Raw genomic sequence first — 25,762 nt, 5'->3', positions numbered from 1 at the left:
TTTACTGAGAGAAGGGAGTTTAATGGCATCTTCTTCAGATTCTAGAATGAGTGCAGCCAATACCTGACTACTAACCTCAAATCCACTGCAGGTGCTACAGACCAGTTAAAAATCTAGAGGGGGTGCCTGGGTGGCTCAGTGGGTTAAGCCGCTGCCTTCGGCTCAGGTTATGATCTCAGGGTCCTGGGATCAAGTCCTGCATCGGGCTCTCTGCTCAGCAGGGAGCCTGCTTCCTCCTCTCTCTCTGCCTGCCTCTCTGCCTACTTGTGATCTCTGTCTGTCAAATAAATAAATAAAATCTTAAAAAAAAATCTAGAAAGCTTCCATAGGTTGGAAAACCATCTTTATGGAAAATGTATCTGGATAAAAGTATGGTTACAGAAATGCCACCAGTACGTTCTCTCCCCACCTAGCTTCTGGGGAACAAGGGTTTTTGCCTTAGTCCACAGAAGTAGGGGTACACATAGAAATGAGTACTGCTGGAAGAGCTTACACGTTTGAGTAATAAAGTGAGTTTTGCTGAAGCTGTTCATTTTTCAATCAGCAAGAAATAAGGAAACACTTTCTGAAATGATTGCTACAAGGCAAATGTTTTAATTCCTGAGGATGAAAGCCATCCTTGGGCTGTCTGTCCTGCTTGTTTTCTTAAGACCCCATCTGTGTCTGTTCCAGCAGCCTCCTCTTCACATCTCCTTACCAGACTAGGTCAAGGACTTGACTGAGAGGAGCCAGATGAAGTGAGGGCCAGAAGAGGTTCCCAAACCAAAATCCTGAGGCAAACAAGTAATCCTAAATCTGGCTTGGAAGTATTCCCATATCTAAGGAACAATATTCACTAGAACATAAAACTGCTTTCTACCTTGTCTCCAGAGCATGAAAAAGAAAAGCGTTTCTACTGTTTGACCTTATTCTCGAGAAGAGCTGTATTTGATGAACTCGTGTACTGCGGCATGTTTGTGAGCAGACACACATTACACTGGGCTAAAGGTCTCCTGACAAAGTGGTTCAATCTGTTGAGAAATGTTTTTTGCCTACAACTCTGCGTAGGGCATCCTTGACCTTCTTGTTTCTCAGACTGTAAACAACAGGGTTCAGCAAGGGAGGGATGATAGTGTAAGTCACAGAGAGAAGAAGGTCTTTTTCTATGGCGTTCTCAGACTTGGGCTTGAGGTAGGCAATAGAGGCACAGCCATAGTGGACAATGACCACTGTGAGGTGGGAGTCACAGTTGGCAAAGGTCTTCTTCCGGCCCTCAGTGGATACAATCTTGAGAATGGTGGAGATGATGAAGACATAGGAGATGAAGATCAAGCCCACAGGGACCAGGATCACAAATGAACTGACACCATAATTGATCATCTCATTAAGAGTGGTATCAGTACAAGAGAGTTTCATGACTGGATAAATGTCACAGAAGAAGTGCTCCACCACGGTGCCACAGAAGGACAAACTGAACATGACTGCCACATGGAGAACTGCCATAACCAGGCTAGTGCCAAAGGACCTACATACAAACATGGCACACACTCCTTTGTTCATGAGGACTGTGTACCTCAGGGGGTTGCAGATGGCCACATAACAGTCATAGCCCATTGCTGTAAGCAAGAAGCAATTATTAGTGGCCAAGATGACAAAAAAAAGAACATCTGAGTTGCACAGCCTGCCAAGGAAATGGGCTGGTTATGGAAAAAGAGACTGGAAAGCATTTGTGGGACACTGACCAGCGTGTACACAGTCTCAGAACTAGCCAACATGCTCAGGAAGAAGAACATGGGGGTGTGGAGATGACGGTCAACATGGATGATGGTCACAATGACAACATTACCAGTTAGAGTTAAAATGTAGATGCCATTTGCGACAACATGGATGGAACTAGAGCGTATCATGCTTAGCAAAATAAGTCAAGCAGAGAAAGACAACTATCATATGATCTCCCTGATATGAGGAAGTGGTGATGCAACATGGGGGTTTAAGTGGGTAGGAGAAGAATCAATGAAACAAGATGGGATTGGGAGGGAGACAAACCATAAGTGACTCTTAATCTTACAAAACAAACTGAGGGTTGCTGGGGGGAGGGGGGTTGGGAGGAAGCGGGGTGGGGTTATGGACATTGGGGAGGGTATGTGCTTTGGTGAGTGCTGATTCACAGACCTGTACCCCTAGGGATAAAAATACATGTTTATAAAAAATAAAAAATTAAAAAATTAAAAAAATAATAAAAAAATGTAGATGGCAAGCAAAACCACAAAGAGTGTTATCTGGTGCTTTCCGAAGATTGAGAATCCCAGGAAGATGAATTCTGTCACTTCCGTGAAGGTCTTTCTCTACATTTTGCTAGATCAGTGTCTGAAAGCAATAAAGGAAGTCATCAAGGAAAACATTTTCATCAGCAACTGGACTGTACGGGAAGGGACAATAATACCTGAAGTGAGTGAGCCCAATTCTTTCTTTTAGGACCACTGAGCCCAGACCCGAGGTACTTGCACCTGAAGAGAGAGCTACCAGTGTCTCCTTGGGGCTCACCCACATGTGCATTATCATTGTGGAGTAAACCATTTCCTGTGTGTGGCCAAGACTGCTAAAGAAACGCTTACCTCACATGCATCATACTGATGTGAAGGAAGAAAACTACGAGGGGGAAGTCCTGCTCTGTGTCCCCACCGGTAATGACGCCCACCACTTAGAACAAACTCCGTTAACCAGGTGACACACAGAAGAGGGCTTCAGTGGGAATGATACCGCAGAATGGAGGAGTCCGGAAAGAGGAACTTGGAAAAGTGGTCACTGGATTTGGTAATAGTCACCAAGGCCTTTTATATGGCATTTCATTCAGTTGAGTTCTGAATCTAGAAACTTCATTTCAGAGGGTTAATATGGTCCAAACAGGTCATCCGAGCCTCAAAGCAGACTTTCTGCCATGGTCACTTCACTGTTTACTCAAGTGCCGCTGAAGAGATCTCTTTTGCTGACTCGTCATCAGGAAGAGAGAATTGTGATGAGAGGACATTGCTTTGTCTCCACGGCAACAGGAGCATGTTAGAGTTAAGTCAAGGCATGGATATGATATTGCAAGCACCAGAGCTGAGACAAGAGGAGGAAGGAATCTGCTAGCTGCTTTGGGCTAAACTGGCTTTTTTTTTTTTTTTTTAAATCTGGTGCACACTGGATTTGATATAATGTTGAGAAATAATTCACTCATTAGTCCCCTTTATCAGAAGGAATGCCCATCCTATGCAGAGAGCATGCAGCTGCTCCTGTGGGTCTCCACCGCGGCCATTCCATGGTTCTCCCTCTTCATTTTCACACTAACTAAAACGCACTTCCTCTCCCTCCCTTCCCAATTCCCTGAAATTTGACTTCATCATGTTCACTTCCATCAAACTGTTCTCTCAAATGTCACCAGAGTCTCCATGGCGAAAACTGTCAGATTTTGCTTTTTCTTCTTTTGACATTTCTAAACATTCTTCCTCCTGGAAAGCTTCTGTGACCTTGGTTTCCATGACACTATGTGAGCTCTCTCTCTTCTCGGTGCTCAGGTAGTTATAACCCTCCATGAATCTGCTCACTTCATCCACGTAGTAATTGTAAATGCTCTTCTATGCTTAACACTTGGCCCCTGCTTTTCTCTCCACACTGTCCCATCATGTTCTTCTGTTACTATTTCCAGGTCGATTGCTCCCAAATCTCTCCTTCCATCCATCTTTTCCCCCCAAGTCTACAACTTCCCATGGACTTTATTTGTGGGCCTTGAAAACATAATTTTATAATTTCAAAAGTAAATAAAACAGCTCCCCTTCTGATATTCAGAAATCTCTCCATCGCTATTTTTTTTTAACTTTTTATTTTTTATAAACATATATTTTTATCCCCAGGGGTACAGGTCTGTGAATCACCAGGTTTACACACTTCACAGCTGTGAAGTGTGTCCATCGCTATTTTTCCAGCTTCCTCAGTGACCACACCATTATTCCAATCTATCCGAGTCAGTGTTTTAGGTCCAGAGCTATTCAAAATCACATGCAGTGAAATTCTTCCTTAAGCATTGTCTCAAATTTGTCCCAATTTCTGGATTCACAATGATTCAACACAAGATAAGGATGCCCAAATCCTCTACCTGGGATAATAAAAAAAAAAATCCTAATCCAAAATTTATATGGAAATGCAAAGAACCAAGAATGCCAAAACAATTTCAAATAAGAACAAAGGACTTAGACTATTTCATTTGGAGACTACAGTAATCAAGGTGGCATGGTATTCATATTACACACAACTCAATGGACCAAAAACAGTCCAAAAATGAGTCACACATAAACAGTCAATTGGTTTTTGATGATGTTCTAAGATATCTCAAAGATATTTTCAACAAATGCTATAGCAACTGGATATCTATATGATTAAACAATTAAATAAACCACAAACCCTACCTCATGCAATACACATAAAATCATTCAAAATAAATCAAAGGCCTCCATATAAGAGCCAAAATGAAAAATTCTGGACAAAACTAAAAAAATCTTCACAACGTTGAAATAATCAAGAGTTCTTAGATACAAAACAAAAAGCATAAACCATAAGAAAAGCCATAAATTTAACTTCATAAAAACTAAAGCTTCCATTCTTCAAAAGATGTTAGAAAAACGAGGAAAGCCACAGATTGGAAGAAAATATTCACCATAGATATGTATAAGCTTATATTCAGAATATATACAGAATTCTTACAACTCAATGCTAAGACATTTTTTAAGTTGGAAAAATATTCGGACATTTCACAAAGGATATACAAATGGTTGAAAAGCACATTAAAGATGTTCAATATCATATCATTAGCCATCAGAGAAATGAAAAATAAAACAATGAGGTTACCACTACACACCCACTCCCATGGCTCACATCAAAACTTTAACACCGAATATTGGCAAGGAGGTAAAGGAACTGGAACCCTTAAGCATTGTGGGTGGTGATACAGAACGGTATAAACAATTATTACAATAGTTTTGCAAGCTTTCAGAAAGGTAAATATATACTAATCTAACGACTCATTGATTTTCCTAAGTACTTACCTAAGAATTAAAACGTGACCACACAATGTCCACATCTGTGTGGACATGTGTACAGACATGTTCATGGAATGTCCTTAGCAACTTCATTGCTGGAAGCCAAAAGCTGGACACTCCAATGTTTAGGGTCAATCAACAGGTCCCTACAATGAAATATTCAAGCAATAAAAGCAACAGAGTACCAGTACAAACAAAACATGGCTGAATCGTAACATTCTGAATCACAGAACTCAGAAAAGAGACATTCAGTACAATCCTATTTATAGGAAACTCTAGAAAATGCTAATTTAATCTATAGAGCAAGAAAACCAATCAGTGTTTGCCAGAATTGTTAGGAAGTTGACCACAAAAGAACACAAGGGAACTTTTTGGAATAAAGAAAATGTTGATTACGGTGGTAGTTATAAGATGTATAAATTCATCAAAACTCAACAAAATGTATACTTAAAATTGGTACATTTTGTTCCATTATTTATATTGCATAAATAAAACCGGTACATTTTGTTCCATTATTTATATTGCATAGCATGGTATTGTATCATATTAGGTAATACTGTAATGTTTTATACCTCAAAGCTCATTTTTAAAATGATTCTGTCACAAAGTAGACTATCTCTGGAAATGTCCTGGCTAGACCCACAAATCTTCAGGGGCTCATTAGAATGTAAGAAACATAGGAATTGTCCGGAGCTTGGGATATCCGGAAACTTATCTAGAATCTTTCAACATCAACCATGTAGTTTTGGACAAATCACTTAAAATTATCCTTAGTATCAGCTCTGTGATAAGCAATATTTTTTTTTTTAGGAGTCAACACAATGAAGAAAACAATGAGACAATGAAACACGAGAGAGACAGAAATGTATTTTCGGATCATCTTCTTGGGAAAATAAAAACACCACAACAGGCTAAGGTAATGAAGAGTTAGTGCAGCTGATGTTTCTGTCAAGAAGACTGTATTCCAAATAAAAGAAAAAAAAATTCTAAGTTGCAAAAGAATTGCATTTGTAAGGAAAGAAACTACTACAGAATTTGATACTTAGAACAAATCATCTATCTGTTATTTATTCCCTAACAGTGAACCTGTTAGGGAAAGGGAAAGAATTTTAGAACTGCAGTTTAGGCCAATATCCTGAAAATTGATAATGCATGTAAATTACTCTTGCAGAATATAGACAAAACCCTATGGTCTCTTCTCCAGAGACCCTGAAACAAATACTCTAAGATGCGGGATGGATAAAGTGACCTCTTTTAAAAATCTGAAGGTAGTGGAAGAAAAACAATCATAGTATGCTAGGAAAGAATCTGCAAGGCTGAGCTTTGAGGACATAGCCTAATTGGCTTATCTTTGTGGTTTTCCACCCCAGAACCCCAGATCCCAGCACAAGGTGGATGCAGAAGCAAGTGGGACTAGAGCCTGCTCAGGGACATACAGGCATCCCCAATGTCTCTCAAATCTAATCTGACAGCATCTCCAACAACAACAACAAAACCTTGTGCCTTTTCAAGACTATGCAATCTTACAATTACCTACATCTCTCCAGACAGGACTAGAGCTTAGAACAAGCAGCACATGACCTGCACACTGGCTCTCGTGGCTCTGAGGCAGTCTGTAAGAGAAGGAACGCCTATAAACTCAGCCATCAAGAGAGGAATCTCCAAGGAAAAGCCTTGTTGACTCTCCTGAATCTCTTTGTCAGAACTTCCTAAATATCTCGAGGGAATCAGTCGAGTTAGACTCCAGACAGGTTTCAAGGGATCTTATTAAAAATGGAACATCTTTATTTTTCCAAGTAGTTGGTGCTTTGTAGTTTCTGGGGCCATCTTCTCAAATGGTTTCCTTCCCTATCCTTGACTTTACTGAGGGGATGTCACGGACAGGCATGTGTGGTGCAGGGACTGTCATCTTTAGGAGACAGGGGATTAGTCTGTGGAACATTTCTAAGACAGAGGGTGCCTAAGTAAAATTCAGTATTCCCCAATGATGCCCATTTGTTAATAGATTCCATTTCAGCAGGATAAATGATATTGGTAAATCATAGCCTGAGTGTAGTGGTTAGACTCCTTGCAGGAGACTTTCCGATGGCTAGATCACATTCCTGGAAGCCAGAGCTCCCTATATTTGCCTAATGTTCACTCATCTCATCAGGAGCAAGCCCCTTTCCCCTCTCCCCTCTCCCTCAAGAATCTTCTGAGGCTTCAGCAAATGTTTTAGTTTTCCATTTGATCTATGTTTACTCCTCCCTTAGCTGCACAGACGTTATAGAATGGTAAGATTTTAGTGTACTTTTTACCTCCCCTTTATACCAATAAGACCATTCCAGAAGCCTAGGAACATGCATTACAAACACACACACCCCAGATAAGGATCAAGTAAGTCCTATCAACTACAGTGCTGGTTCCATCTACTGCGGTTAAATGTCTTTAAGCCTCCCAAGCTTCTCCATGGAAGTCACAACAAGGAACTAAATAGCCCCCAAATCCTGTTCAACCAGTTTCAAAGCCAGTAACTTCTTGATCCAGTCTTTCCCCAACTGTGCAGTAGCCTCGCTGTCTTCCATAACCCTGACTTTGGAAGCTACCTGAAGCACATTCCATAAATCCCTTCCACTTCACTTACCTTTCCCGGCCCATCTTTTCCCGGCCCATCCATGCAATCATGGATGCCTGCTCCCCCAACATTCCTTTGACACTTTTAATGTGCTTTAAAGCTCATGAGAAAAGTTGGAAATCTGATGGGAGAAACCCCTGCATACTCTTTCCCTAGATTCACCAGTTGTTTCTGCTTTGCCCCATTTTCTTCATCATCTCTAACTCTTAACCAGCTGAAAGTTAGAAACATCAGACTTCTTTAAATACTTTAGTGAGCATTTCCTTAACAAGGAAGTCCTATTACATAACCATAAAATGACAGAGACATGGAGTCAGGAACCATGATGTCTCCACCTAAACACAAAGTGGCAGAAAAAAATTAAGACCTAAAGTTCAGTCTTCCTCCACCCCAGTGCTTCCCCTTCACAAACTGGAGAGTACCCTATTCTTTCTTGGAGTTCCTGATGTTTTAAAGGCTTCCCCCCAAGGCCCTAAGGATAACTTTTTCTAGAAAAAGGTAGGGGAATTAAAACCCATCCTTTGCTTACCTCTCCCCATCCACCTGATCAAGAGCATTACTTACCAAGAGGCCAGTGGTCTCTGCAGGGTGACTGATCACCCAGTATGCAGGTCTATCTAGAAAATCTGTACTAGTCACTCCCATTTTCCATGACCCAAATCACTCATCCTTCTTTCCCCTTGACCATGCCTCAATCATCATCCCAGGCAAGATGGCGTGTCACTTTCTCCAAATTTTTCACACTTTCTTCCTCCTCAAATTCACAGAGAATGTGAAGGTGCAGCACAAAAGCCTGGAACCTTCAGAAAGCAGGCTGTTAATAGAGGGTTCACCACCTTCAAATACTCCACCCAGTACTTCCCTAAACAATGGCACTCACCCACAAACAAGCACCCACATCAAGAAATGAACTCTGATTCACTACCATCTAATTCCCAGATCCCATTCAATGTTTTGCCAACTGTCCCTGACCATATTTTTAAAGCAACCCACTGCAGACTCAAGCTTCACCTTCACTAGCATGGGATGCAAAACTCCTCTCTAGAAGAGTTCTTTCATCTCTCCTTGTCTCTCAGGACCTGGACACTTCCAAAGGTTACAGGCCAATTATTTTGTTGAAGACCCTTAAAATTCGCTTTGTCTAATGTTTTTCTCACGAGAAGACTCTGGTCACATCTCCGGCAAGATGGCGTATCCTTCGATCCTCCACCGGATGGTATCAAGAGGCACAGATTCTGAATGACATTTCTAACGATGCTCCACTGGACTGCGTAAAATGGCATAAATCACAGTTCTCTACTTTGAAGTCAGTTTTAAATTAGTATTTTGCAAAGATGTAGTTTGAAACTATAGAAATATCCTTTTCTTCCCACTTATGTATTCATCTATATCATTTCAGATTTATGGTTTACCCTTTTCTTCAATGGGCTATAATTACTTCCAGTATTTATGTTAATTCTCAAGTTGCTCCCAGTGTGGTCAGTGGGATCCCCTTCACACTGGCTCCGGTGTTCTCCTGACAGGTCTCCATTATTATTTGCTCATTTACTTTCTTTCTGGCACAAAACGGTAATCCAGATTCATCTTCTGCTTTCTGTGGCCCAGACCTGGAATTCGCTACTTCTCCAAGGATCCCTGGTTCTGCTCAGTGAAACACAGTGTCTAGTAGGCAAGGAATTCACAACGAAACCAAAAATTCTCATCTAACACCACAGGGTAATCCGAAGTTCTCCACTTCCATATCAAACTCTCCTTTAGAAAGCAGATACAATAAGAAAATATATTAAGGATAATGGGTATCAATTCTCTTGCAGGTAACCAACTTCACTTTCTGCCCGCCCCCACCTCCTCCTCTGCCCCACCCTCCCCACTCCAGAACCAGCTCCTACTCCCTTCCTGACCCCTCCTCTGTCCCCTCCATCGTGCTGAGTCACCCCACATCCTTAAGAATCCTCTCTCCCAAGTGTATCTTCCTTGTCTGGTCCCATCTAATGTCATAATCCTAAATCTTTCAGTAAGGAAAAGGAAAAAGAAGAAAAGAATTTTGTTTCTTTGGGATGCTTTTTCACAAACCACATGGTAATTTGATTCAGGTGAGGAATTCTAAGTAGTAGGCATTCACATTATTCTCTGGTAAGAGTCTTTAATCCATAGGAGGAAGTATAGCAAAGTGCTTGGGCTCAAAAGTATTTTTCCCTTCTTTTCCCTTGTCTCTTCACTTTTTAAAAATTCTACCCAAGTATTCATCACCGCTTGTTTAATCCAACAAATATCTACTCTGTCACTAGTATACAGGAAGCACAATCTTAAGCAATGGATTGGACCCAGGGAAAGAAAATAGAGTCTTTTATAAGGTTTTGTCTGGGTGTTTGGATGAATACACAAATACCTATAATGAGACAGAATACTGTAATGCCATAAAATGTCATAATAACAATGATTTTCAAACACTCTGGGTAAAGCACCATGCTAAGTACTTCCGTGTGCATTTACCAGCCACTAACGCCCCAGGAATGTGAGTGGCTGTATTACCACTTCACCTGGGAGGAACTGTAGATGCACAAAGCTTGAACACTTACGTTTTCAACATTTAGAAAAAGAGCACTGGGTTTGGAATCCACATCTGTCTGATTCCAAAATCTCTGCCCTTCCTCACTGTGGCATTCAGAAGATGGAAACACCGTTTCCTATCAGAGAGTCAGGAGAGACTCCATGAAGCAGATAAGGGATAGACTTAGCCCCTGGAGGTCTGAAAAACAGAGATTCTCTGAAAGCCACTTCAAAGGAAACAGATCAGGACTAGAAGAAGGGACTCGGAACATGCCCACAGGTAGAGTCTAGGGGTGCAACGGGATTTGCGGAAAGAGTAACGCAAGACCAGTAGCCTGGGAAAGCACTGTGGTTGGCTCTAGATCCCAGGACAATGAGCCTGCATTTCATTCAAGCAGCATAAGGTAACAAAGCCCAGTTCCCACCGTAAACTGCACTCAAGTGGTCAAAGGAATGATTGTGTGGGGGACGGCTTCCAGGAAGGGGCACTAAGGGTCTGATCAGCACTGAGGATTTGAGTAGGAGACAAGAGATTCTGGATGGTGGTTACTGAATCCAGACAATTCAGCCCAGGAGGCTGGGAGGGAAGATGAAGGGGATGAAGTGCCATCCAAAATGAAAAAGGCAGATGGATCGGGGACTGTGATCACAGTAGCATGGAAAGCAGTTTAATAGGATTGAGGAAATGGAATACATGGACATTTTTAAGAAATTTGCTTGAAACCTGAAGAAAAGAACAAGATGGAATCATCACAACTCCAATACGTGAGGTTTAATGTCAAAGAGTGGGAGGTCCCTGGCCACAGCCCATTAGAATAGTCCTCTCATCTGAAATACCTGCATACTGCACTGCACAGGGCACACAAAAACCTCATGGAGGGAGCACACACCTGAATGAATGCTAAGGCAGCAGCACCACAGAGTAATACTGAAGCTCACTGAGCTGCTGGAGACAGGAGAAAGCAACACAGTCAGTCAGATGCTGACGTCGAGGGACCCTGAAGGAGGTAAGGAAGGCCAGTTAGAATGGCCAAAATTAGCAAGACAGGAAACAACATGTGTTGGAGGGGATGTGGAGAAAGGGGAAACCCTCTTACACTGCTGGTGGGAATGCAAGTTGGTGCAGCCTCTTTGGAGAACAGTGTGGAGATTCCTCAAGAAATTAAAAATAGAACTTCCCTATGACCCTGCAATTGCACTCCTGGGTATTTACGGCAAAGATACAGATGTAGTGCAAAGAAGAGCCAACTGTATCCCAATGTTTAGAGCAGCAATGGCCACGGTCGCCAAACTGTGGAGAGAACCAAGAGGCCCTTCAACGGACAAATGGATAAGGAAGATGTGGTCCATATACACTATGGAGTATTATGCCTCCATCAGAAAGGATGAATACCCAACTTTTGTAGCAACATGGATGGGACTAGAAGAGATTATGCTGAGTGAAATAAGTCAAGCAGAGAGAGTCAATTATCATATGGTTTCACTTATTTGTGGAGCATAAGGAATAATACGGAGGACATGGGGAGATGGAGAAGAGAAGGGAGTTGAGGGAAATTGGAAGGGGAGGTGAACCATGAGAGACTATGGACTCTGAAAAACAACCTGAGGGTTTTGAAGGGGTGGGGGGTGGGAGGTTGGGGGAACCAGGTGGTGGGTATTAGAGAGGGCACGGATTGCATGGAGCACTGGGTGTGGTGCAAAAACAATGAATACTGTTACGCTAAAAAGAAATAAAAAAATTTTTTTAAATAAATAAATAAAGGGGAAAGGAGGAGAGGCACCTGAGAAGTTGGACCACTTCTCCAGAACTCAGAGGTGGTGTCTACCATTTGCCTCAATCTCTACAGCAAAAGGCTGGCATGTTTTGAATTGACGGGGAGAGGGAGGATTTTCAGGGTCTTCGGCAGAAAGCAAAATCCCAGAATGTCCTACAAACAGAGGTCTACTTCGTGAAAAAATGAAAGGAAAGCCTTGCACACACAGCCCACTAAGGCCAGAGTTCAGGAGGTCTGGCAGAGGCTCCAAGAGAAGAGGGGTAAGACTCCTACTCCCATAGGCTGACTAGACCCCTCCTGTCACCCTCAACTCCACCTCTCCCAGGACCAGGTCACAGGGGCGGCACCCTAGCAGTCCCTTGTAGCTAATAAATAATCCCCAGGGTTTTCCAGGCCAGGCCCATCCCTCTTCCCCTCAGCAGCTCTGACCCTGGGCACTTGAGCAGGCTGGCAAATGCCTCACACATCCCTGGTGCTCTCCAGCCCCCATCCTCCCCCACAGCTGCATATAAACCCTGCGGAGCCTGAGGTCTAAGAGCGTGAGCCTCGGAAGCTGGGGGACAACCACGGTGCTCTCTGTGCCCTCACCCCAGTCCCTCCACTGCTAACACAGCCCCAGGCCGAGAGCAAGGACAAGCTGCTGCTTCTGGTCCCCGCCCTTGCCAGTCTCCTGAGGGCCTTTGCTCACACAGAGTGGAAGATCATGGGGGGGGGGGGCGGTGTCAGGAGAGGTGGGGACTGGAGGGACTGGCCACAGGAAGGAAAGATGAGTAGTTGCTCTATATAAGACTAAATATGTAATTTTCTTTCCTATTCACATTCTACGTGAAGGTTATTTTATCCCTTTCCTCCTGTAGCTGACAAGTAGGAATGTGTTTTCCTAAGAATACTTACACTGAGCTTGATCACACAGATGGAGAACTATCTGCTGCTTCAGCTGACCCCTCCAGTGCCCATGGCCTCTTCTATAACATCAGAGGAAGAGCAATGAGACTGAGATTGAGAGTACAACATCATCGATGGGGGTGAGGGTTGACAAGATGGTCTCCAAGGTCAATGAGGAGTTCCCCATCCTGGTGCAAACCAACCTGTGCCCATTGGGTGGGAATCCCCTTTGGGCACTGCTAAGCTCCAGGTCAACAAAAGCCTTGGTGAGAAAGTGGCTGAGGAAGGGTTCCCCTGGGGAAGCTCACCCCCAGACTGTCCTGGGGCAGGAGTAGGTTTCCCATGGAGGAAACTGTGAAGAGAGACTGTCCTTCATGAGAGAGCCTGGGATTTGTACAGGTGGGTCTCTGCACCATCCTCAAAAGAGAACCAGTCGGTATACTGGGGTATCCACACCAAAGCCCGTATCCCAGACTGGCAGGCCCTGAGCCAGGAGACACAGGAGAACATGTTCACTGAGCTCTACAAGTAGACAAGCAGCTCTGCTCCAGCAGGACAAAGTTACTGGGAAGGAAAGTCACCGACAGGAAAGATCCACTCTGAAGACAATGAGGCTTCATGCCCTAAGGCTAACTCCTGTTTTCTTTGATCTTATCTATTGAAGGGCTTCATTTGTAACAGAAGGTTCAAGGCTTTAACATTTGTTCAGCATCTTTCAGGGCCCCAAGTATCTACTATTTAGGGATCACATTTTTTAGTTTTTCTATTTTTTAAAACACAGGGACTCACTGGGATGTAACAAAAATACAAATTTGTTATAGGAAAAAAATAATAAAGGGCTTGATTACTAGGAACAGCTTTTCTACTTTCAACTCAATGGAATTTATTCTTACCCAACTATTTCTATGGAACTTAGATGAAGACCTGCTACACTGGGCTTCCTGGTCACAGCTGATAGAAACAGAAAGGCCTAACTGGTCTGGGGCCCCTCTACTCAATAAAAGCTCCTTCCCTTTTCTGTGGCACAACCCCACATCTAATAAAACACAAGCCTGAAAAGTATGGGAGCAGTACTACCTGGGGCCACATAGTCCTACATCCCTGGAACATTCTCCAACACTTGTTGATCCTGCCAGTGTTCCTAGGTCATCCAAAAATATTACAGGTCTCATGGTACCTTTGCTTAAAATCCCTGGAAGATCCCCAGGCCCTTATGATAGAAGGTAAACATCTCAGCATGGAATACAGGATCTTACAAGCTGTGACTACCAGGTAGATCTTCCAGGGATTTTAAGCAAAGGTACCATGATGTTCAGCCACTGATGAGCACACAATACATATTATACATTATAATACTGGTATATTACTTGTTTTGTTGTAGTTGCTGTTTTCCCCTAAAGCACATGAGACACTACAATGTTGTTGGTGCTCAAGGAGAGTATGTTTCATCTGTTAATTCCTTTCCCAAATGGAAAAGAGCAAACCAAAGAGTTGCCAGTGCTCAACTTAGGGGGAGTCCCAGGTAAGTACAGCACAAGACACATTGGTCCTAATTTGCACAGAATCAAGCCAGTGAAGAAGACATCTGGATAAATCCAGAGTTTTAACAAGAAACTTGCTGAAAACCATTTGTAAGTGCAGATGAAAGGCACAGCACAACGTAATGAAAACAGACTCCAAAAACAGATGATCACACACTGTAGCCTATGAAGAGTTCCTAGGTGCTAAGGGAAAGCTGCTGCATGGCTTCTCATAAGTCAGGTCCCATGAGCCACCCCACTGAGTGGTAAGAGAATGGGTCAGTGGACCAAGACAGTTAGGCAGGTGTTTTGTTGATAGCAAAGAAAAAAGTATCTCCTGACTTAACTATGTATTTTCCATTTATGATACATCTCCATAATTTTATATTTTGCATACTAAAAAATAAACCCCAGGTATAATCCTTTTCAACAAATGTAATTGGAATAATTTCTGCAAGCATTATGCATTTTAGTTTCTCCTTTAAATTTTCTCCCCTCTGCAGCCTCCCCATTGTGGGACTAAGCCACATGATAGATTGTTTCAGGGCAAATATGCTCTACTAAGATGAATTTAGTGGGCAAACAAAAAGTTTCCTCCAATAAGACTATCGTGAATAATATTGATGCTCACCTATATCTTGTACTCTTCTTCAAAGATCATACTTCTAAGTCCTCTTGCCAGAAATCAAGGCCCTGTTACTAGTTCATTAACTCTGAGAACTTAGTGTTACACCTCTTTGCTGACCTATTTCAGAGAGGGTGTGAGTTCCCCAGGAGTTCTCTCCCACTCACATGGGAAAATCTATTAAGATCCAACCTGGGGAACCTATAAAATGGCCTGAAAATAAAGCAAAAGATACCAGGTGTGTGTGTCCTGATCACTCATTCTGGTCTGCCTACATCATCACTGGAATTGTCCTATCAAAATGAAGTTGGTGGCTCAAGCTGATTAAGAAAATGGACCTAGAGCTTTAGCTTAACTTGTGATCTTTGTTTCAAAATGAGACAAGACACAGTAGTTTCCCTTTTCAAGGAAAAACCAGAGCATAATAGTTAAAGCAGAAAATAGATCTTCTTCCAAACTCCTGGAATAGGGGAAAGAGACCTCCATCAAAAATTGGACCAGGTGGTGAGTATTATAGAGGGCACGGATTGCATGGAGCACTGGGTGTGGTACAAAAATAATGAATACTGTTATGCCGAAAATAAAAAATAAATTAAAAAAAAAAAAGAATTGGGCTCAATTCTGAATACAGCAGGGACAAGAGGTAGGGTAGGAGTCATGGGAAGAGAAATTACTATGCAGAAAACCTCAGAGATAGGGGAGATTCTGGTTCAACAGACTTGACAGGAACCTTCCTGGAGGCAAACCAGGGTGGTCAAATACCAAGGGTAGAGGGTGAGGATTTTTTTCTAAAATTGGGTGAACTGCAGGCTCTACAAGGACTGACAAAGGCCCAAGGTCAAAGCTTTGTGGAGAAGAGGGCTTAGAAGAGCCTAACTTGTCTGGTCAAGGAGAGGGTCACAGTCCCTTTCTCTCTCCTGTTAGTCAAGAAGAGCAGAGACATTTCTTTCCCATTGAACAACATGAAGCCATTTCTTGTTTAGTTGCCTTTTATTCATGAAGGACCAGCTAGACCATCTTCAGGGACTTGCTAGAAAACATCTACTGAATGATACAAGCCCTATGTCTAATGTGGGGAGTTTTTATGAAAAGAGAAGCAACCCAGTTGGTAAGTGTGGGCAACCAATGGAGAAGACAGCACCATCGGGCATGATGCATCACGAGTGCTGAGGCAAGGATGACAACGACCATCCAACAGACTTGCTGGTTTGAAGTCTGAGCATCTTTAGTGACAGCACAGACATCAATATCACAAGCATGGTCATCTCTCAGACCAGAAACAGCAACATCCAGTGTCAGCTCACAGGGCTTCCTTAAATGGCCCCAAGAAGGATCACAGTGGTCAGGCTCTGGTTCTCAGGGGAGCCAAACAAAGAGAGTAGAAGAAAAAATGAAAACATTAGTTTGGAGAATTGGAGGCAGATATTGGAGAAAACTAGAAGAACTGAGAATTTGGCAAGGGCTGGAAAAATGGGCAAATGGACCCAATCCATTTTATAGATGATGTCTCAAAGACCATGAACAGAGCTAAAATCTAAAAACCCACAAGAGCAGGTTATGGTTTTCTATTGAAACAGAAAATTTCTCTATACTTACCTCCCTTTTGGATTTCCTGCTTATAAAGTGAGTCTGTTTTCATTAGGTTTGGTCTGATTATTTGTGTAAATGCAACAAGAATGGACATTGAATAAGTCTTTTTGAGTTTGCTTTGCTGGAACTTCTCACAAGGACTCTCAGACTTTCAAAATCCTCAAGTCTTGGTACCCAAGCCGAGAACTCACCACCCAAGTTCTCCTTCAGTACCTATAGATATGGATAGATTCCTCTCTTCAAAATATCCAAAACTTGCTGAGCTTTCTGGGAAGTGACCTTCCTTAACTCACCTCATAAGGCTGGAAACACTATTAAATAAGCCAGATACCAAGCTGATTTTTTTTCCCAGAGGACTCTAAGCACTAGCTCCATAAAGTCAACCTTAGTTCCTTAATACTGTGTGGCCAGATCTGATTCTATGTACCATTTTCAAATAGGATATTCCAGTCTGAGCCTAAATATAACCAGTGTCTCCAATTATGTCCTGTTACAAGGAGAACAGATTTTTATTGAACTTAAGCAAATAACTGGCACAAAAACAAGAACGCACAAGGTTTTCCAAATTCAGGAGGGAACAGGGAGATACAAATGATGGGAATACAAGTTGGTGCAGCCACTTTGGAGAACAGTGTGGAGATTCCTCAAGAAATTAAAAATAGAGCTTCCCTATGACCCTTCAATTGCACTACTGGGTATTTACCCCAAAGATACAGATGTAGTGAAAAGAAGGGCCATCTATACCCCGATGTTTATAGCAGCAATGGCCATGGTCGCCAAACTGTGGAAAGAACCAAGATGCCCTTCAACAGATGGATGGATAAGGAAGATGTGGTCCATATACACTATGGAGTATTATGCCTCCATCAGAAAGGATGAATACCCAACTTTTGTAGCAACATGGATGGGACTGGAAGAGATGATGCTGAATGAAATAAGTCAAGCAGAGAGAGTCAATTATCATATGGTTTCACTTACTTGTGGAGCATAACAAATAACACGGAGGACACTGGGAGATGGAGAGGAGAAGGGAGTTGGGGGAAATTGGAGGGGAAGATGAACCATGAGAGACTATGGACTCTGAAAAACAACCTGAGGGTTTTGAAGGGGTGGGAGGTGGGAGGTTGGGGGAGCCAGGTGGTGGGTATTATAGAGGGCACGTGTTGCATGGAGCACTGGGTGTGGTGCAAAAACAATGAATTCTGTTATGCTGAAAAGAATTTTTTTTTTAAAAAGAAGCATATGTGGCAGAAATGTTATAATTATTAAACCAGATTTTTAAAAACTATTTTAAAAAAGCTTTCATTTTTGTTTACAAAAGTATAATCTAATTGTTACAAATAACACTGGAGAAAAGAGAAAGGGGAGTTCTTACATCCAGAAAATGGAACATGAACAGTCTACCAAGGTTCCAAATGAAACCCACCGATGTCCCTTCATTAGTCCATTCAGTCCCTTGTAATTAATTCTTGTTCTGCTCTTCCTTGGGCTACCAGTTTTATGAACCCATCAGTTTCCCCTTTTAGTGTTCTGGAAATCCTTAGTCCAGGAGTGTGGTCTCAAGAGTATTAAAGCAATGCCATCAGAAGCCTGTAAGCGCAGAGCACCTGTCACAGTCCTTTCCATGGGTCTGAGAAGACGCACCATTCTGACCTGCAGCTAACTGCAAATGCTTCCAGGGAAAAATCAGAGTAAAATAAAAGCCATCTGTGGATGGCAGACTTAAAATAGTCATGGTTTAGACCTGATAAGCGTTTATTCAATAAGAACATCTGGTTTCTATAGCAGACATTTTAAGGCAATTACTAGAATTATGGCTGATAACATACTGGACATACCATGCATAGAGAATACTGACCAAATTCTAGTAACTTCATACAATTTCCAAACTATTTGTGTTAATATTTACACAGACAAATACAACCCATGGAAAGCTAGTATCTTTCTTATTTGACAAAGCCTTTCCATGCCATGCAGCATATCAAATAAACCAAATTAGTTTAACATCTCTTTTTATAAGGTAAGAGAACAAATCCTTTGAGATTTTCAAAGGTGCCTCTGGGAAATCTCAAGCCACTTTGAAGTCAAGAAGATTTCATTTAGGATTTGATTTGAGGAAGGCAAAATTATCAAAAGTGTAAAAAACCTCAGCTGTTTAAAAAGTGATAAGACTTGGTTCTCTTAAATAATCAAGAACATGCACCATGAGGTTAACATAAAGCACAGGAAGTTATTCTGATAAGACGTGGAATCTTTGTTTCCAATGTGGATTACTTAAAAAGTAAGAAAAACCTCCTACAATCTATTAAGAACAGACCAATAATGCAAGAAAACTTTGTCATTTTAACAGAGGAAAACCAAATTCTAGTTTCGTATCCTTATACGTTTGAACTTTTTATAACCCTATAGATAAATCCATCCAATCTTCCCCAGCTTATTGCCACATAAAATTACTTTTCCACAAAACCTTCTACACTGGCTATATCCAGGAGTTCTCTCTGTATGTTTCCTTTTTCTCATTTTGAACCAGTTTCTTTAACTTAACACAAAATTAGCCTCATTTCCCTTTAATGAAAACACATTTTCTGTACCTTTCCTATATCACTCATCAAAGACCTACCCTATTTTTCTTGTATACTTTGCCTAAATAGTTATTTCCCTTATTTGGGGTAGTTTTATTTTCCAATACTAATTGCAATACTTTAATCGTTAGTGACTTTTTACAGAGAATGCTACAAAGCGGACAATCATGAATTGTCACATACCAACACTACAGCATATTTTACAGCTACACTATCTCAATTTTACAAGGACGTGCTTCCTCATTTTTCAATGTGGCAAAAAAAAAAAAACAAAAAAAAAAAAGAATGTGTAATAGTCTCCCGTGTCTCACTTCTCTATACCACATAAAATTAAGGAGCCCACAGTATATAAACTTAAATTTGTCTCCAATAGTAAATATCTCAGCAGTTTCTTAGAAATGATTAAGATATTTAATAAGTATTACTCCTTAACTTAGCATATTTCTAAGGTTGTAAGTTACCAAAAAGATTTTAGAAACAATTTTTAGGAGACATATAACCAGTAAACAAAGATAGCCGTGGTCTCATTTCCCCTTTAACTATTTGTACAATACATGTGTGTTAGGGAAGTATCATCAATTAAAAAAAAAGACACTGAAAAAAGCCAAATACTTGTTCTATTGCTGTGTTTGAAAAAGTAATGAATATCAAGTAATTCATTTTTACTGCATCTTTACCTGTACCTTTGTTTTTAGGTTGTATTTGAAACTTTTATAATCTTGAACAGCCAGTAAATACTCCTTATTTGACTAGTAAATCCATGTAGAATGAAAATATTTCCCAAATGATACTTATTGCTGATAACTCAGACATAGCTGTTTTTATTAAATCAATGGTATTACACTCATCTTCAAAGATTTGCTCAAATCACATGAACCAGAAAAACATTTGGGTTAGCTTCTGATTTCTGGAAGTTTGGGAATATTTCACTTATATAAGCAATCATTTATCTCTAATCTAATTTGAATAGAACTTCTTTACAGGATTTTATAAACTAATTTGGTATACCATCCAGGGATAGAACGTATTTAGGTATATGTACACACACGCGTGCACACACACACACACACACCCATCTTCTACTTTTCCTTCTAAACTTTTGGCCATGAGTCATGTAAACAAATACAGTAATAGAAAAACCTCACTGGTCCATCTCCAATCTGTATTTTCATCCTAATTGTTTGACAGATAGAGTAAGTTAAGGTTACCGACTCAATGTGAGGGTTAAATATTTTCCCCCACATTTGTGGAGGAGATTAAGGTTTTCTTCTGCCCTGATAAATCCTCTTATGGAGGCTCTGAACTACATTTTAGGTAAGAGACTGAGGGCACACAGAGCAATGGTCTGGAGGTCTCCAAAGTCCGAGGCGAGAAAACATCCAGTCTGTTTCCAGCTGCCTTTTCTTTTCAACCTCATGCAACTGCTTTTGGGGGCCCCTGAGTCCCTTGAGAGTCCTCACGGGGACAGGGAGCACAACGTTCAAGGACAGAAGATGCAGGAGGTAGGGACTAAAGGGGGACAAATTAAAGGATTCAAAGGAGCTGAGGGAAATGAAGGTGATAAAAGGAGCGGAAGCAATGGGAAGGGAAAGGTCTTAGGGGAACCAGGTTGGGGAAATCTTCAGTTTCTCAAAGAAGGCACTGAAGTACCATATGATCATTAGCAAAGCCATGCCCACAAGAAAGCAGAGTTAGCATGACATACAGTCAGCAGGTTTGAGAAGGGAGCTTCAGTCAATTGAGAAGCTCTCACAGGAGAAGCAAGACCAAAAAGATCGAACAGAGTTCACAAAGACCCAAGGGAAAAAATTATCCATAGGAGTCGAAACAAATTCTTACTTGAGAAAGAGCCAGGAAGAATCTTCTAGGCCAGGCAGTCAGAAAGTAAGTTTCCACCCAACACAAAGAGCCAAGAAGAATTCTCTGGCCCAGGGAGTCAGAAAGTAAATTGCCATTCAAAACAAAGAACAAAGCCCAGGAGTCAGGGAGTGAATCTCTACTTGAAACAAAGAGCCAGTAAGAAAGATATCCCAGTAGGTACCTTGCAGACAAGGAGGACTGGCCCTTTAACACAGCTTCCAGATGACACTCAGAATCTTAAAAATCAACATCTGTCAGTGGACTGTCATCTGGAACGCTGGGTCAGAAGCTCAACTCACCAATGGACCCCTGATCAAACAGACAGGAATAAAGACAAGGATTCAAAAGTACACAGATAGGAGCATGCATGAGAGGTCCTGGGGTCCAACAATGAATCTGTACCTATCCAAGTCACAGCACCATGATGGTCAACAAAAAACAAAACAAAACAACAACAAAAACAAAAAACAACAACAACAACAACAAAAAAAACAGTGCCAGACAGATGTCAAAGCAGTAAAAACAGATCTTACTCAGAACTATTAGAATAGGGGAAAGAAGAAAGAGATCTCAGTACAGAATTGGGCTCAGTCCCTAATATAGCATGGACAAGATGGGGGGATTTATAACCAAGGAGTAAGGTGGGGGTTGGAGGTAGAAAATTCAGGAAACACCAGGGGGAAATTCTGGTTAATGACTTGATGAAGGCATGCCAGAGCAATCAGATATAAAAGGTGGGGGATTCTTTTCTGATGGACTTAGTAGGATTCTTGCTAAAATTGGGTGATGTAGGTCTGATAAGGACAGACGTGGAAGCCCAAAGTCAAAGCCTACTAGAGAAGAGGGCTTAGAAGAATGGGACTAAAGTTTGCTTAAGGAGAATCTTTGTCACCCTGGATCCTGGGAGGAGTTCAGAAGGCAGTTGCATTCATCTGTAAACTTCTAGGGGACCGACCTGGAGGGAGGAGCAAGGACACCAAAAGGAACTGAGGACTACTAACATTCCCTTTCTTCACACCTGGTCACAATCCCTGGGGAGCACAGGGAAGAGGATGGAAATAGGAGACATTGACCAATTATCCCAACAGACTCTCCTCTAAAGAGAGGGCTTGTTCAGACTAAGTTTTAAACTAAACATTTTGTCCTCACTACTGACTCATAGCTCATAAAGAATACCAGAGAGTCACAGTAGGAGTAAAATACTTAGCTCCACTGCACAGTAGTCCTACTGGGAACTTATGGAAATGTGTGTTGACCAAGATTTTTTTATAATAGTCAAGGCTGTTTTGGTTTTATAGACCCTTATCTCTGCAAAGCATGGGGACAGTCTCAGGGCTGGTCATAGAATTTTGCTATCACATAATCATTTTATTCATTCATGTATCTAATCAACTTGTATTTATTTCTTCTCTACGATGTGACAGGCCCTATGCTAGGCACAGGAGATACAAAGTTGAGCAACACAAATGGAATACTTACCCCAACGGTTTTGTCACTGGAATGAATACCTCCAGTTAAACAATTAGCCAACTAAATGGCTTCTAAATTTTGGCTTTTCTCCAACTTTCAGCTGATGCTGCACCTTTCTTCCCAATCACTCCAGCTGGAGAAGAGATTAACCTTTTTCAGAAGTGTTAATTCCCTTGGTGGCTAAATCAGTTGAGCATCTGACTCAATTTTGGCTAAGGTCATGATCTCAAGGTCATTGGATTGAGCCCCACACTGGGGTCCATGATCAGCGAAGACCCTACTTGAGATTCTCTCACCGACTCTGCCCCTCCTCCACTCACACACACACTCTCACTAAATAAAATCTTTATTTTTTTTTAAAAAAGAGTTAATTCCCATTGGGAATGTCTATAAGCGACAACATAATATTTTTTCTTAGCAAACCTAGTGGTGTTAATTGAAATGAAACATCTGGTAATCTTCCCTGGGTGCATTTTATAACTGTCAGAAACACTGGCAGCAGGAGCAAAGGAAGAAAATCTCAGCTGGAGAAAACACTGTGCCATTAAAATCCACCAGAAAGATGGACGGATCTGGACAGCACAAGGGCCCAGAAATACAAATGGAAAAAGACTGGAGTTAATGATCATAATTTCTCACTCTTCTGGTAGTCCTAGGGCCAATAAAGACCTAGAGAACAACAGATACACTCATACGATAAATGCCCATTGGGCAGAGCTGCAATCATGAATATCAAAGTCTTTCGGGGGGGGGGGGCGTTATCTGCTGCATTTGCAGAAGGATTTAATTCCTCTATAGGGGCCAACCTGGCTCCAGTAAAAACTCCTCCTCTGCAACCCACTGAGGAATTTTCCAGGATAAAAGCACATGCAGTACTATTCTACCCCCTACCACTCTATCCACAATTCACTCAGGTATATTTAGCATAAATCACTGAGCTTGAACCACTTTACTTCAGCCTCCAGTAAAGCTTAGTTTCAGACTGAATTGGGATGAAAACAAGGTAAAGATTTGGCCTGGAAGTGCTAATTTTTAGCTCCTTTGGAGTGTGAGCCTGAACCTTTCACATGGCCCAAAGGGATACCCAATGCTGTTCTCGAAAGAGGAAACAGACCTGGATCACTTTTAACCATTAACTTGGTAAAGATGATGGCTCACTGGGCTACAGATTGGCTTCATCTGTGTGTCAGAGTCGTCTAAAAACCCTTCAGGCTGCACATCCTAAGTGGCACCACATGAACTTACTATTTGTCATTAAAAGTTTCAAGTATCACCAGTTAGAATGGCCAAAATTAGCAAGACAGGAAACGTGTTGGAGAGGATGTGGAGAAAGAGGAACCCTCTTACACTGTTGGTGGGAATGCAAGTTGGTGCAGCCTCTTTGGAGAACAGTGTAGAGATTCCTCAAGAAATTAAAAATAGAACTTCCCTATGACCCTGCCATTGCGCTCCTGGGTATTTACCCCAAAGATACAGATGTCGTGAAAAGAAGGGCCATCGGTACAGCAATGTTTATAGCAGCAATGCCCACAGTCACCAAACTGTGGAAAGAACCAAGATGCCCTTCAACGGACGAATGGATAAGGAAGATGTGGTCCATATGCACTATGGAGTATTATGCCTCCATCAGAAAGGACGAATACCCAACTTTTGTAGCAACATGAACAGGACTGGAAGAGATTATGCTGAGTGAACTAAGTCAAGCAGAGAGAGTCAATTATCATATGGTTTCACTTATTTGTGGAGCACAGCAAATAGCATGGAGGACAAGGGGAGTTAGAGAGGAGAAGGGAGTTGGGGGAAATTGGAAGGGGAGGTGAATCATGAGAGACTATGGACTCTGAAAAACAATCTGAGGGTTTTGAAGGGGCGGAGGGTGGGAGGTCGGGGTACCAGGTGTATTATAGAGGGCACGGATTGCATGGAGCACTAGGTGTAGTGCAAAAATAATGAATACTGTTATGCGGAAAATAAAAAATAAATAAATAAATAAATAAATAAATGCCATTTATAATTATCAAAAAGAAAGAAAAAAACACGCTTAATAAATTTAACCAAGGAGTTAAAAGACCTATACACCAAAAACTCTAAGACACTAATAAAAGAAAACGAAAACACAAATGAAAAGATAACTCATGTTCACGGATTATAATACTATTAAAATACCCCTATTACCCAAAGCAATATATAAATTCAATGAAATCCCTATCAAAATTCTAATGGAACTTTTCACAGCGATAGAACAGACATCCTAGAGTTGGTATGAAACCAAAAAGCATGGGGACAGTCTCAGGGCTGGTCATAGAATTTTGCTATCACATAATCATTTTATTCATTCATGTATCTAATCAACTTGTATTTATTTCTTCTCTACAATTTGAAAGGCCCTATGCTAGGCCCTATGCTAGGGCATAGGCCCTATGCTAGAACAGACATCCTAAATTTGGTATGAAAAAGACCCAAAAAAAGACCCCAAATAGCAAAAGCCACCTAAAGAACAAATCTGTAGGCATCATGCTCCTGGATTTCAAACTGTATTACAAAGCTATAGTAATCACAATTTGGCACTGGCATAAAAACAGACACATAGATCCACAGAAGAGAGAGCTCCAAAACAAACCCATGCATAGTCGATTTATGACAAAAGAGATAAAAACCTACAAGTACGAAGGATTGGTCTCTTGAACAAATGGTGCTGGGAAAACTGGACAGCCACATGCAAAAGAACGCTACTAGACCACCATCTTAACACTGTACCCAGAAATTAACTCAAAATAAACACTTGGGTCCTTGAAGCCATAAAATTATTAGAAAACATAGGTGGTGAGACACTTGACAAGGGTCTGACTCCAAAACCGAAAGCAACAGAAACAAAAACAAAAATTTCCTGCATAGCAAAGGTAACCATGAAAAGGCAAACTTCCAAATGGGAGAAAATATCTGTAGTTCACATGATCAATAAGGATTATATAAGGACCCAAGATATATGAAGAACTCCTACAACTCAAAATAGCACAGAAACAATCTAAAAAAAAAAAAAAAAAAAAAGGCAAAACAAAAAAAATGGGCAGAGGAGCTGGATAGACTTTTCTCCAAAGATGATCTTCAGAATGTAAAGAGGTACCTGAAAAGATGCTCAAGATCCCTCATCAGGGAAATGCAAATCCAGACTACAATGGGACACTGCCTTACACCTGTCAGGCTTATGTAACAGATAAGAAATGACACACAACTGTG

At 41.4% G+C, this 25,762-nt stretch overlaps 1 protein-coding gene across 1 annotated transcript in view; it reads right to left on the bottom strand.

Annotated features, from left to right (window-relative positions):
* Positions 1-1,005: 1,005 nt before the first annotated feature.
* OR10J5 (olfactory receptor family 10 subfamily J member 5) overlaps positions 1,006-25,762 on the bottom strand; it is a gene marked incomplete at both ends in the record, with an annotated part of 53,455 nt that continues 28,698 nt past the window's right edge. Inside the window, 3 exon segments of the mRNA XM_082703063.1 lie at positions 1,006-1,638; positions 1,641-1,841; positions 2,226-2,324. Coding sequence (XP_082559189.1) covers positions 1,006-1,638; positions 1,641-1,841; positions 2,226-2,324 — 933 coding nt within the window.

Source organism: Mustela nivalis (genome assembly GCF_964662115.1).
Source record: "Mustela nivalis genome assembly, chromosome: 16".
NCBI classification, from domain to species: domain Eukaryota; kingdom Metazoa; phylum Chordata; class Mammalia; order Carnivora; family Mustelidae; genus Mustela; species Mustela nivalis.
Note: the sequence above shows the minus strand (reverse complement) of the source record. Positions and strands in the feature narration are given on the sequence as shown.